General features: G+C 41.7%; 1 protein-coding gene across 2 annotated transcripts in view; it reads left to right on the top strand.

Moving 5' to 3' along the window:
- The window catches only part of spire2 (spire-type actin nucleation factor 2), a 37,066-nt gene that overhangs the window by 5,214 nt on the left and 18,881 nt on the right, over positions 1-12,971 (top strand). For both annotated transcript variants that reach the window (XM_051383182.1, XM_051383181.1), the window contains exons 2-7: positions 6,413-6,456; positions 6,882-7,262; positions 8,038-8,118; positions 8,232-8,396; positions 10,231-10,317; positions 12,179-12,296. In XM_051383182.1, the coding sequence (XP_051239142.1) occupies positions 6,413-6,456; positions 6,882-7,262; positions 8,038-8,118; positions 8,232-8,396; positions 10,231-10,317; positions 12,179-12,296 (876 nt within the window). The remainder of the gene's footprint in view (positions 1-6,412; positions 6,457-6,881; positions 7,263-8,037; positions 8,119-8,231; positions 8,397-10,230; positions 10,318-12,178; positions 12,297-12,971) is intronic.

Below are 12,971 nucleotides of genomic sequence, written 5' to 3'. Positions count from 1 at the left end.
AAAGGGTGAACGTGGCACGTAGTGTAAAAGCGCTTTGAGTGGTCTGAAGACTAGAAAGATGCTATACAAGTACAGGTCCATTTACCATTTGATTGAAGTTATGACGTTACAATGAAATGTAAACTAAATTGAGCTTTTGTGTATGGAGTCTGGTGGTGAGTGATAGTAGTATGGAATTTTAAAGGTCCACCTGTGTAGGGATCTTTTCCATAATGTTGTCAGACACTTTGACGGTGCTTTTGTACCCAATGATTAGTTAATGTTACATGGCAGCCGTAGCAGCCTGTTTCGCAGCTATTTTCTCATGTTACTGTGAATTAAGGGTTTATTTCAACCAAACCATAGTTGGTGATTGTTGGAAAGACAAACAAGGACAATTTTGATGAAGTTTTATTTTGTTTCTTTGTCAGTTTGTCTGGCAAGCGAATTTTGTTTATATAACCTTTTAAGCAAATGCAACCGTAAAAGAACTTTGTCTGAATAAAGTCGTTTTTGGTGAATGTGTTACTTTAAGGAGCAATGTCATCAAATAATAAGTAAAGAAGACTAGAACTCTGTCTAGACATTGAAGGTCAGCTTTTGGTACTTGACAGTTTTCAATAGTCGGGGCTTCCCACCCAGTCTAAATGGAAAGACAATACTTTTTGTAAAACTGAGGATTGGAACTTTGACATGTCCCATCCCATTGCAGTTGCAGCACTGTTCTTGTATGATTCAGGATCACTTTAATGGCACCGTACCTCTGTCTCAGCCTCATTCATAGATTTATGTCTAAGTGGGTCTAATGGAAATCATATTCTCGTATAAACAGATTGTTGCACTGCAGCTGCAATGTCCCATATTCCAAAGCTTCAGGTTGAGACTGTGTTGGTACAGTATGAGGTGCTAAAAAGCTCCTGATTGGTCATCTATTCAACTCTGGATATCTTTCTCCTGCATCAACTGGGCTGCACCCTAATCTGTACACAATAAACAGACAGAGCAAGGGATGGAATTTAGAAGAACTTCAGATATGCAGTAATTCCTCACTTTGAAATGAAGCTCCTTACAGTTTCTGTTTGAAAGCTGCTGAAAGACGCTGCCAGACTAGGCTAAAGGGTGATTTGCCAGCAGGAAGTCAAAGTCCAGATAAATATCGGTCCTGTCAGATAAAAAGCTTGCATCACCCAAATGTCAACTGGTTTTTTTCTAAATGGAAAACAAAAAGCAGTTTTCCAATTCGCTGACCAAGCAATGTTGAAACTCAAGGCTCGGAAAAATTTTGCACAGTTTCCCCATTACAGCATCACTCTGCTCCTCAACCTTTCTATCACACAGGGCAGAGAGAAACTTTGATGCATGGCTCATGTGACATGCAACTCTATCTGAATGCTTACCTCCAAATATATAAATGAAGACTGTTATTTAAGTGGTTTATTTGCCCCTTGATTATTGCTCTCCTGCAATAAATGCACTCTTAAGGATTTGGAAAAAGTGCAAAGGTGAACTTTGACTTGACACGTAGATAAGTGCTACACCCTACTGTACCTGATGTGTGTATCATTGACAGTATATATTAGTCAACAGAGCTTCTGGGTCTAAAATGTGAAGTGATTGGAAAAAAGAAGTGAACCATGCACAGCCCAACTGGCAGTATGTCACCTACCAGCTCCACGCACTCGTCCAAATATGGTGACATCTGGCTCTAAAAAACCAAGATGGTGACAGCCATGATGCCAGACTCAAGGTTGTCCGCAAACCAATGGGCACTGTGGGTTTACACTTGTTTACACAATTTTTCTCATTTCTTTCTGCTCTTTCTGTCTCTTATTTATTTCTAACTAGCCCTGCTCCTCCCAGCCCAGTTTTCTTCTGTCACTTTGTGGTTTCTTTGAATTTGGTCTCTCAGACCTTATTACCATGGCAACAGATGGCAAAGTCCATCTTGGGAAAGTATGCATGTTAGTGTGAGTGCAAGTCTGTGAGTGTATGTGTATGGGAATGAGGATGAAATGTTTTCCATCTTTAGCCAGAATTAACTGAGAGTTAAGGCTAATGAGAAGGAACAGCATGGGGTGTGATGGAAGAGGGCAGTCAGACAAAACATGGTCAAATATTTGCCTGCTGTCGGTTGGAGACATCCATAGGAACCATCCAGACCAGACATTAGCCAGGAACAACCTTAAATCCAAGCTGGGCCAGCATGTCACCTTTCCAGGTCTCTTCCTCTCCTCTTGGGGCGACAGCACCTGCTGTGGTGTTGGTTGGTCCCACTGATCTGGCTCGGTGGATTGTCGAAAGCTCTTTAATAGAAACCCTTCCTTTTCCAATGACTAATGTAATATTTCAACAATAAAGCCGAAAAGAGATTTCAATAATCTCATAAAGCTGTTGACATGTATTTGGAAAAAAACAGCCCTAAAATGGTTTGTTTTTATTGTTTAGCTCTGGAGAAAAACTGTAATTATCTCAATGGCCTAAACATCCTTTCTCTGTCCATATGGCAAATTGTTTTATTGTGATTTTCAAGATCTAAGCCTGAGGGCTGTTGGAAGTGTTTTCATTGCAGATTCCCCTCCTCTTTGGTGTTCACTGACCCGGCACTGTGGGAAACTGGCAGAGGTATCACTGATTACACTGTGTGACCCCGCCCCGGCAATGCATTATTTGAAACCTGACTGACAGGTTTGCAGGGGTTCATATTATCTCACTCCTGTGGGGGGGGCATCATAATAGAGTTTCTTTTGCCCTCCTTCAGTGTCAGTTGCTGCCTTTTGTTGCAGATTGAAGCAGTGCCTGTGTTCACACGGGGAACAGAGTGACGCTCTGTTTACTCAGCTTCATGTCCTGCTCTCAGCACTTTGTTGTTGACAGGGGAGGATGCTGTGGCAGGCTGATCGGCCCCCATCACCACGTCCACACTACGCTGCCCGTTTCTCATCTCTTTTTTTTCTGCTGATCTCTCTCATATCTCCCTTGCTTTATCCCTCACTCCTTTCATCTCTCTCTCTCTTCCCTGATCTTTCCACGGGTTCTCTCTCTCTCTCTCTGTCTTTGTCTCCGTCTGCTGCCTTTCTTGTCCGTCCACTCTCCTGTTTCTCTGCAGTGAGACCTGCTGATCGAGGAGTTTCAGGCCTCTCGGGTGTCATTACTGACATCTGAGCTGGGAGAAAGAGCTTTTTTACTCTCGCACACACACTGGCGCGCCAAACCTGACTGTGTGAGACAATAATGCATGGCCAGGTTATGACTGTGGGACATACGGAGTAACATATTTGATTTAATGAGTAGAAGATTGAAAACAAGCTGACATGGTTTTTTATTACTGCAATAAAGTTGACAGCATGACCGTTAGTTTTAGTGTTTTGTGTAAAGCTGCCCCTGGCAACATTTTAAAGTAATATCTGTATGTATGTCCAACCGCAGGAAGTGACAAATCACATTTAATACCAAGTATAAATCTTTCTTCCCAACATGACTGCAGAGAGTGCCAGCTGTTAGGTAAAAGCTTTATTTTAGAAGTTTGGGAATCATGAAAATCAGTAGCAACCATTAGTACTACCTGTTTTGTCTCTTGTCTGTTATTGCGGTGTTTCCAAATTCTCACATTCATATGAGTATAAGCTGATATAAAACAAAGCTAGTTTTTAACTGGGTTGGCAGAAAGAAAAAACTTCAGGAGCATGTTACAGCAAACTCTGCAAATGAAACCTCAAACCAATTAAAATACGGATTAAAGTTTTGAAGGTGTCATAGAACTTGTTCTTTTATAGGGCAGCAAAATCTGGGGTTCACTAATTAGAAGACACTAAGCCCAAAATAATAAGATGCGTTTGGAGTTCTGTAACAAAGTATCAAACCTTGGGCGCAGTGTGGAATTAGGACAATAGTGCTTTTTCTAACAATAATGAACATTTGATAAGACTTGCACCATTATTCCGCATTCATAGGACTAGTACTGGAAAAAAGATATTAGATAAGACCCACTCACTATCCCAAAACATAATCTCTACACAAAAAATGGATAAACTATTTATTTTATTAGAATTTTTTTTTTTTTGTTCTCTGGGAACTATCCAGTCCCTTCAAACACTAGAAAGCTCTGAACATTCAAAAAGAGAGTTTGTGCTAGCCCCATACTAAAAATGAAAAATTGTCCCTACAGTGTGCTGTTTGAATACTGTCTGTGCAGAGTTTAAAGGACAATTCCGGTGCAAAATGAACCTGGGGTTAATAACACATGTGTACCGAGTTGGTCCGTTCTCTGGGATATGTTTTCATGCTAATCGACTGTGACCGGTTTTAGCACAAACCGCTAATTCGCTTATAACGCTAGCCAACGGGGGCACAGAGTAAAGAGAAAAGAAATCACTTTCTATACCACAAACAAGACTCAAAATAGCACCACACTTACACGGTAACATAATTAGGGTCCCTATGTATAAACCGAAGCATTGAGAACTTTGTAAGTGTACAGACAGTTTATTAAAAAGATAGTTTAGAACAACAGTAGCGTTCGCGTATACAGGCGGGCGCCATCTTGGGAAAACAGTCAGGGGTTAGGTCATTCATGCAGATCAATGATAAAGACTTACAGCTGGCGATGTGAACTAAAACAAATGTAATTTGCTCAATATATCAGAAATAATCGCACCGATGTAAAACACAACTCGTCTAGTGTACTTATTCAGTGGATAACTGTCCATCTGGTCCCTCCGGTATGAGTCGCCGCCTCCAATTTATTGTTGGGACATGGAAAAAAGTTTCAAGTACAGCTCTGTTTATCAGAGAGGGGAAATCTGTACTGACTGTACACAACACTGCGTCTCTTGGGTGTCGCGACGCAACAGGTCCCACTCTGTGCAACACAGGCACTCCTCTTCGGTGGCCATAGCTTCACAATGTCCGCAGGTACGCCACCAGTTTCCCGAAGTACGAGGCTGGGTTGCGGCATTGACTACCGGTAGCTCTCTCTCTCTCTCTCTCTCTCGTAGCCCTTTCACGGAGCTCCCGCAGCTCTTCGTCTGTGCTTTCTTCCGGCAACAGCGTTTAACGCAAGATTCACTTCACATCTCCGTGGAAACGTTGTTGCCGGAAAAAAGCACTGAACGCAACAGAGACTAGTGCTTCCACAGGATACACACTAAAGAGATGGCGGATTATTCAACGGAATTTGAAGACATCGACAACGAACCCTTTCAGTTTGATGGACGTCCTTATCTTTTCGAGCCGGAATATACAGACGAAGAGCTGCTGGAGCTCTGTGAAAGGGAGCACCCAAGTGGCCGCACACCCAAGAGACGCAGTGTTTTGTACAGTCTGAAGATTTCCCCTCTTGCCCCATTGGCTAGCGTTATAAGCGAATTAGCGGTTTGTGCTAAAACCGGTCACGGTCGATTAGCATGAAAACATATCCCAGAGAACGGACCAACTTGGTACACATGTGTTATTAACCCCAGGAATTGTCCTTTAACACTAGAAGGATGTTTTCACATTCATCTGCTGAAAGTGGAAAGTTTCTCTGTGCTCATTGAACATCTGATTTTAAGGGGCGGGGCCTACCAGCATGATTTGTGACATCACAATTATTTAGGAAGTCAGTCCTGGTCCAGTATCAACTTGTACAGTGTGATGTAGAAACTTGAAGCCACCAGTGCACATCCACTGAGAATGGACTTCACAGTGAAGTAGGAGACATCTTGTGTCCAACAGCAAAACTTTAGAAATCACCAACACTTGCATATTCAGAGATTCTGGAGGTTTTAATGAGGTAGAAGGGGGAGATTACTTTTCAGGATTTTAATGTGGAAGTTATACTGTTTTCCGAGCAAACAATTTGTTTATATGCTTTAAAGGTCCAGTGTGTAATCTTTAGGATCTATTGGCACAAATGGAATATAATATTCATAGGTATGTTTTCATTAGTGTATAATCCCCTCAATATATGAAGCGTTGTGTTGAACCACCATGTTTCTCCAGTAGCCAAGAATAGACGAACCAAACACTGGCTGTAGTCTGGGCCATTTGTGTGTTTTGTGGCCACCGTACTTCCTCCTTCACGCTTACAGGAAGAGGGAAGGAAAGGGAGGGTGAAACAAGCCGCAATCTGCAGCTACACCACTGGATAATTTAATGTCTGGAGGGGATCTTTAAAGAAAGACCTAATTAGTCTTAACAATGAGTTAGTTATTAGCAGTGATACTAATTAAGGTTCTGTTCCATTCAGCTTAAACAGAGTCAGGGTGCTGCTGTTGTGCACGTTGGCTCACCGGAAAGGCTCTGCTACATTAAATGGAATGGAGCCTTAATTATTACTACTACTACTATTTCATGTAAAAATGGCTGCTGTGAAAAAGGTCTGTTGTTCTTGAAGTAAAGTTCTGTGTGTCTCAGTTCCTGATTGGTTGTGTGTCTCCTCCTTCGTCTCTTTTAGATGACACTGACGGGCCTCCACTTTCCCCTTCTGCAGAGCGTCAGGTGACACATTTTACACATTGTGAATTAGTAGATTTCAGTATTTTGGAATAAAATCCTACACATGACCTTTCTAAAGACATCTGTGCCATCACCTTCCTCCTTCTGGAACATTGCAAATTTCATGATAATGCTAATTTAAAGGTTTGGTCTCAGCTTCCTCTCATGTAATGCTTACTGATTGAGGGTGAGAGGTGACAGGTTAGAAAGCAAATTACTGTCAGTTGCTCCAAAAACTGCTTTATATGAAATGTCCACATCACATTCATTTTTTTAACACCAATCTCACACTTGACCAATCAGATGAGTCTTTTATATGAAACTCATGTTGGATTAGTGTGCACGTATTTGGGTGTTTGGCTTAGTATGGGCAAAGTTTTTGGTAAAGGACAACCTATTTACTACCGCCTCCTGATCCCTCCCTCCAGCTGGTCCAGTCGCTGGGCGTGGCCATCTACCGAGCTCTGGACTGGGGGCTGGACGACAGTGAGGAGCGTGAGCTCAGCCCACAGCTGGAGCGCCTCATTGAACGCATGGCGGGAGGGGACCAGGACGGAGAGGGCGACGGCACCGCTGGCAACGGCGCAACAGATGAGGGGTACAGCGGCCAGGAAGAGGAGGAGGAAGACGAGGAGCAGGAAGGAGTAATAAAGCCAGTGTGTACGTTCCGCCAGGTGATGGCACTGTGTGCGTCTCGGCTAGCCAACCCAAACTTGGCTCCAGAGCACTACCAGGCTGTCTGCAGGGCCCTGTTTGTAGAGACTATGGAGCTGCAGACCTTCCTCATCAAGATCAGAAATGCAAAGGAGGTACGTTAGGTTGTCATGTCAATATTAAAGAAGCCCTTTACAAACCTGGTAGAGCTGGCTAGTCCTTGGTGCAACGGCCATTGGTTTGAATTCGACCTGTGGCTCTTTACTGTGTATCATCCCCTCTCTCTCTCTCTCTCTCTCTCTCTCCCCTTTTACGTTTATCTTCAGCTAAGCTATATAATAAAGACAAAAAAGCCCCAAAAATATGTATTAAAAAAGAAGCCGATTTTACTTTTATAGCAATGTAGGTGCGAACAGCTGGGGGATAAATCCAGGGAAATAGATCGATGACATGCTTTTCATTTATTTCACTGGACTTTAATCGCACTTCGCTGAGTTCGTACTCTCTGTATTTGAAATGCTTATACCCCTTCCCATTAATATTCCTGCTTACATGCCTGAGACAGAGCAGAGAATGATAAATGACTGAAGATGCCGCCTCCACAGTTTCCTTCCACTGCTCAACCCTAAATCTTGACTTGACTTGACTTGAGTCACTGCAGTGGTTTGCCCTTGTTGAATTGTAGCAGAAACACTGCCCAGGAAGCTGTTCTGATGTGTACATGCAGAAGGTCGGCACTTTCCCATGTGGTAGTATCATTAGAAAGGAAACTGTTGCATACAGCAATGCACGCTGATACCCACCACCATCAGTCCAAAAGAAGACATAAAACTGTTGCCCTCAGAATAATACCGATGTCACTGTTCAAGCTTGCAATTGTAAAACGAAAGAAAACAGCAGATTGTCTTTTTCTTGCTTTTTGTTGCACAGATGCTAAAGAAGATCACAATAGAGGAAGCTGTGGAAGACAGGTCCACAGCCGAGCTGGACGCGCTGAAGCACAGAGACTGGGTGAGACGAAAAAAGTGCACAGTGTGACAGCGAGGACAATACAACAGTGTGTCTGAGTGAAGAAGGCAGTGTTGACGCATGCAGATGTGGTGTTGTTGTTGTTTCCATCCCAGGCACGTCTGTGGGTGCAGCTGATGAAGGAGCTCAGGCAGGGAGTGAAGCTGAAGAAGGTGCAGGAACAGCCGTTCAACCCGCTACCCACAGAGTTCAGCCTCACACCCTTCGAGATGCTGATGCAGGACATACGAGCTCGCAAGTTCCAGCTCCGCAAAGTCATGGTGAGAGACAGACTCAGGCTTAAAAATCAAGCCAAGCATTAGATATCATATTTGATAATGAAGATATGCAGTTAAATGTTGTCTATGCCATGAAAGGTGTTGAAATTGTTGTTGATCAGTAAGCAATGAAAGCAGTTTAAATGTCGATTGTAGATAAAGCAACAGAGATAATGGAAGCATCAGTGCAGTGTCAGTTGGCTTGTAAACGCTGAAAGCGGTTGTCAGTATCAGCAATGTCAGTTGGACAGTAACTATTTGATTCCACTGTGGCGGGGGGGCTGATCACTGCAGTTCTAAACAATGCTTGTAACGCTTAGCACGTTTTGCAGGCGCCTGCTCTGTTCCGCGGAGAATACGCACATTTGTGATGAAAGCCACATCAAGTTGGCCTTGCAGAAAATCAGATACTGAAATGGCATAGAGCATCTGGTAAATTTTCAAAATAAAACACCCTGTGCAGACTCATCATAAAAACGGACAGAAAAAGAAATGTAATTACCTAGCCTACTTAACCATGGTAGAAGCATAAAGTAAAGTAAAAACGACCAAGTCAACAGAACAAACGCTTCTGGCGGGGGATGAAGCCTTGCAGAGGAAGACACAGAACAGCATTACAGATGTGACATGACAGAGTGCTCGCTGGAGTCAAGGCGTAAACGCTTACAGCTCCTGGAATGTCAGTCGAGGTGTTAACTCCTAAAAACATCTAAATCAAACCATCACAGGTCTTGAGGAAGAAATATGAGATCTGATCAGAAATACTTTACTGATCCCCGGAGGGAAATTTGTTACAGTTACAGCGTTACAGTTGACCATCATGCTAACGGGACATTAAAAGAAGTTGAAGAGGATGAGGAAGAGGATGAGGAAGAAGAATCATCTGTGCATCATCAAACAATATCTAACAATGTATTGTATTCAATTAAATTTTATTTGTATAGCGCCAATTCATAACAGAAGTTATCTCAGGACACTTTTCAAATAGAGCAGGTCTAGACCGAACTCTTTATAACATTATTTACAGAGACCCAACAGTACCACCATGAGCAAGACCTTGGCGATGACGGCAAGGAAAAACTGCCTGTTAAAAGGCAGAAACCTAGGACCGACCCATATATATAGAAGATAGATGACTGCTCTGACAGTGGCTCCCATGGCTCTATTAAATCCATGATCACTGCACAGATCTGATGGAACCTTCCTCACATTAATACATGAAACATACACAAATGTCATTTGCATTTCCTTTTGCTGACTTACTCTGAATTTTATATACATTTGGATTGAAACACGGCCGTTTGTCATTTAAAGACCTTGAAGCCTTTTTTCAGGCAGTCCAGTGTATGGTGAACCTTATACTGTATAGGCTTTGTTGCAGGAAGAACACATTACGTAGCAGGCATACACCTTGAGGCCTTTTTCCATGGGCAGACCCATAATTCATCCTCAAAACACAAATATTAATGAAGGCCTCTCTCAGCCTTCTGTTGTTCTGGCAGTAGTTGCATGGAAAAGATCATCACCGATCATCATCTTTGTCACAGCTCTTATCTACCCTGTCTCCAGCCGCAGCAGGCAGCCGCTGTACGCTACCTGCACCAAATGGCAGACCAAGAGTTGGTAGAGAGCAAAACAGAGCTAAAAGGAGAGGGAATATTAGACTTTTTCATTCAAATGTATGCTACTGTTGCTGTTTGTAATAATGTCACTGCTGTGTTTACAGCTTTAACATTCAGATAAAGTAAACTCACAATGTCTATACTTCTCTCTTAAACATGTCAAGAGCTAAATGTGTCTGCGTTTCACTACACTCACTGTTTCCTGTCTTTCCCAGGTGGGTGGTGACATTCCTTCCAGAGTGAAGAGAAATGCCCATGAATTGATACTGGATTTCATCAGATCAAGACCTCCACTTAAACCAGTGAGTGCTGTTAGCCTTGTAATACAAGTTTACTACAGTGTTGTGAAGAAGGGTAGATACAAGTGGACAATTGTTCTTACCATTTAAAGTATACCCAGCAGACTGCTGAGTGTGTATCATACAGAAGCAGTAGAGAATGCTGTGTGCAATAGGCTTAGAAACAAAGATAATTAAGAGTAAATAAAAGTGAATGGTCAGATTTGTCTGTAAATGTAGCTTAATGATGAGGTTATTGTGACAGTTAACTGTCTTTGTCTTGAAACCACTCTTCCCCTGACTCAACTCCAGTGTAACATGAACTGTAGCATTGGCCGGGACAATAGACTTTTGGCATTTTTAGCTACACTGTAAAGTCTGTTATTTTTACAGTAAAGAACTGGCAGCTGTGGTTGCTAGAACTTTATGCGTAATAAATATGGTAGGACTTTTTATATTACTACTTATATTTATATTACTATTACTGTGAAACGATATTAGTGTCCAGTTTTGATCCATATTATACCATATAAATACAAGTCATCAAAAGAAATATAAATGCTATGGCAGTGTGCAAATTACAGTCAGTAATATAAAAAAACAACTTTATTCTGTATAAATCTCTTTAAAATGCTGTATAAATAAAGCTTTTGCAGCGAGCAGTGTTCAATTGGTATTCCTCAACTTCACCACTAGATGCCACTAAATCCTATACACTGGTCCTTTTAAAGGCGCTGTAAGTGTAATCGGCATTTTGACTTACTTCCTGTCCCCTCCCTCCTCCCCATGTCACCACACTGAAATTCTGCTGTCTGCCATAGAGGACCGCCTCTTTGTGGAGTTCTCTCTCCTGATTGGATAAAGTGGGAACCGGATGTCAGAGAATGTATTCTCTGTTTACTGCAGAAAGGAGGGACTGGGAGACCCATACTACTGACTGAACACTCTATATCAGTGATGTATGTTGGGATGTAAAGCTATTGAAGACTTATTTTAACAAAAGAATATTGCTTACAACACCTTTTTTAATGTCTTACTAGGCTATAAATGCAACTATGAGCCCCTAACAATAGCTTCTACTTGATACTATATCCGATATTTTATTGATAAAAACTGACAATGATACATTACTAAGTCAATGCAAGCTTTTATGTAATACATTATTGTATATATATAATATATATAATACTACCTTACATTTCTATATAATTAGTTTAAATCTATGTATCCATTACTAATGGACCTGTATACATTACTGATGCCAGCATTTTCCACATACATTAATGCCAGCCTATTATGATAACTGATACATTACTAATACCGTAAGTCTTGATACATACATTCTGATAGGTACTGACCACTGCAGACTGGGAACACCCCACAAGAGCTGCAGGTTTGGAGATGCTCTGACCCAGTCGTCTAGCCATCACAATGTGGCCCTTGTCAAAGTCGTTCAAATCCTCACGCTGCCCATTTCTCCTACTTCTAACACATCAACTGGAGGACAAAATGTTCACTTACTGCCTGATATATATCCCACCCACTGACAGGAGACATGATAACCAGATAATCAGTGTTATTCACTTCACCCGTCAGTGCTCACAATGTTGATCGGCTGATCGGTTTATACTACACGGGTCTTTTTTAATCCTTTTTTACTGTCAGTAGTACTACCCTACTGTACTGTGGTATGTGTTGTTTTATTTTATTAGGTTAGTTTTCTTGTCTAATAATGGTCTAAAAGCTGTATTTCAAATGCTTTTACACCCAGGATCACTGGGAGGTTTTGGAATTGGTGGTAAAATATGTACATATCTACATATTTCCTCATCTCTTTTAAATTTCACACAAGTATGGTTGTGTTCTAATTATTTGTCCTCATTAGGTTTCAGAGCGCAGCCTCCCCCTCCTCCCCCCGCAGCAGCAGTCCCTCCATGACCAGGTCCTGGCTGAAATCAAGCAGGAGAGAAAGCTACGGCCTGTGGTCCCGGACAGCTCCAGACGTAAGGGGATGATAGTTCACAACTTATTTTTTACTTGCAATATAACATTTATTTGCAACATTTTGGTACTAGACCTTCATCAGGAAAATTGTTTATTACAATGAGAAGCTATCTTAAATAGGGAGTCACTACAAGTGTGCAAAAAATCATTCCCCCCACTTATTATTTATTTATTTATTTATTTATTTATTACCCACATTTATTATTGTGGTTGACTTTTTTCTGTATACCATGGTAGGTTCATTCACAAATGTAACTGCTAAAATGTGCATCTTGTGACTGCAGTCACCTCTTGGAGCCTGTAGGATCTATTCCAACATGCAGGTTGTAGCAGCTGAGCTCTAGTCACAGAAAATGAATGAGGGTGAATTGACCCCTTGGTAAAATGCTCACAGATGTGACTCCACAACTCTGCTGGTGGTGAAGAACAAAGGCACAGGGAATGAGAGCCCATGTTGTGACTCCATTGGAGGGCAGAATTATGAATGTGGCATTGAAACTTACTTTTACAGTTATAATCTGTGGAAGAGTTTTTTCAGCGGGGCCAGAGTCGTATTTCTAAGTGACACCTGGTAATCATGTGATCATCTACATAAGACTACATCAAGAAAATCCAGATAGAGACATTGTTGAGAACACGCCATTACTATTTCCTGAATCCAACAAATTCTTATT

This window comes from Dicentrarchus labrax, unplaced genomic scaffold, assembly GCF_905237075.1.
Source record: "Dicentrarchus labrax unplaced genomic scaffold, dlabrax2021, whole genome shotgun sequence".
NCBI classification, from domain to species: Eukaryota; Metazoa; Chordata; class Actinopteri; family Moronidae; genus Dicentrarchus; species Dicentrarchus labrax.
Note: the sequence above shows the minus strand (reverse complement) of the source record. Positions and strands in the feature narration are given on the sequence as shown.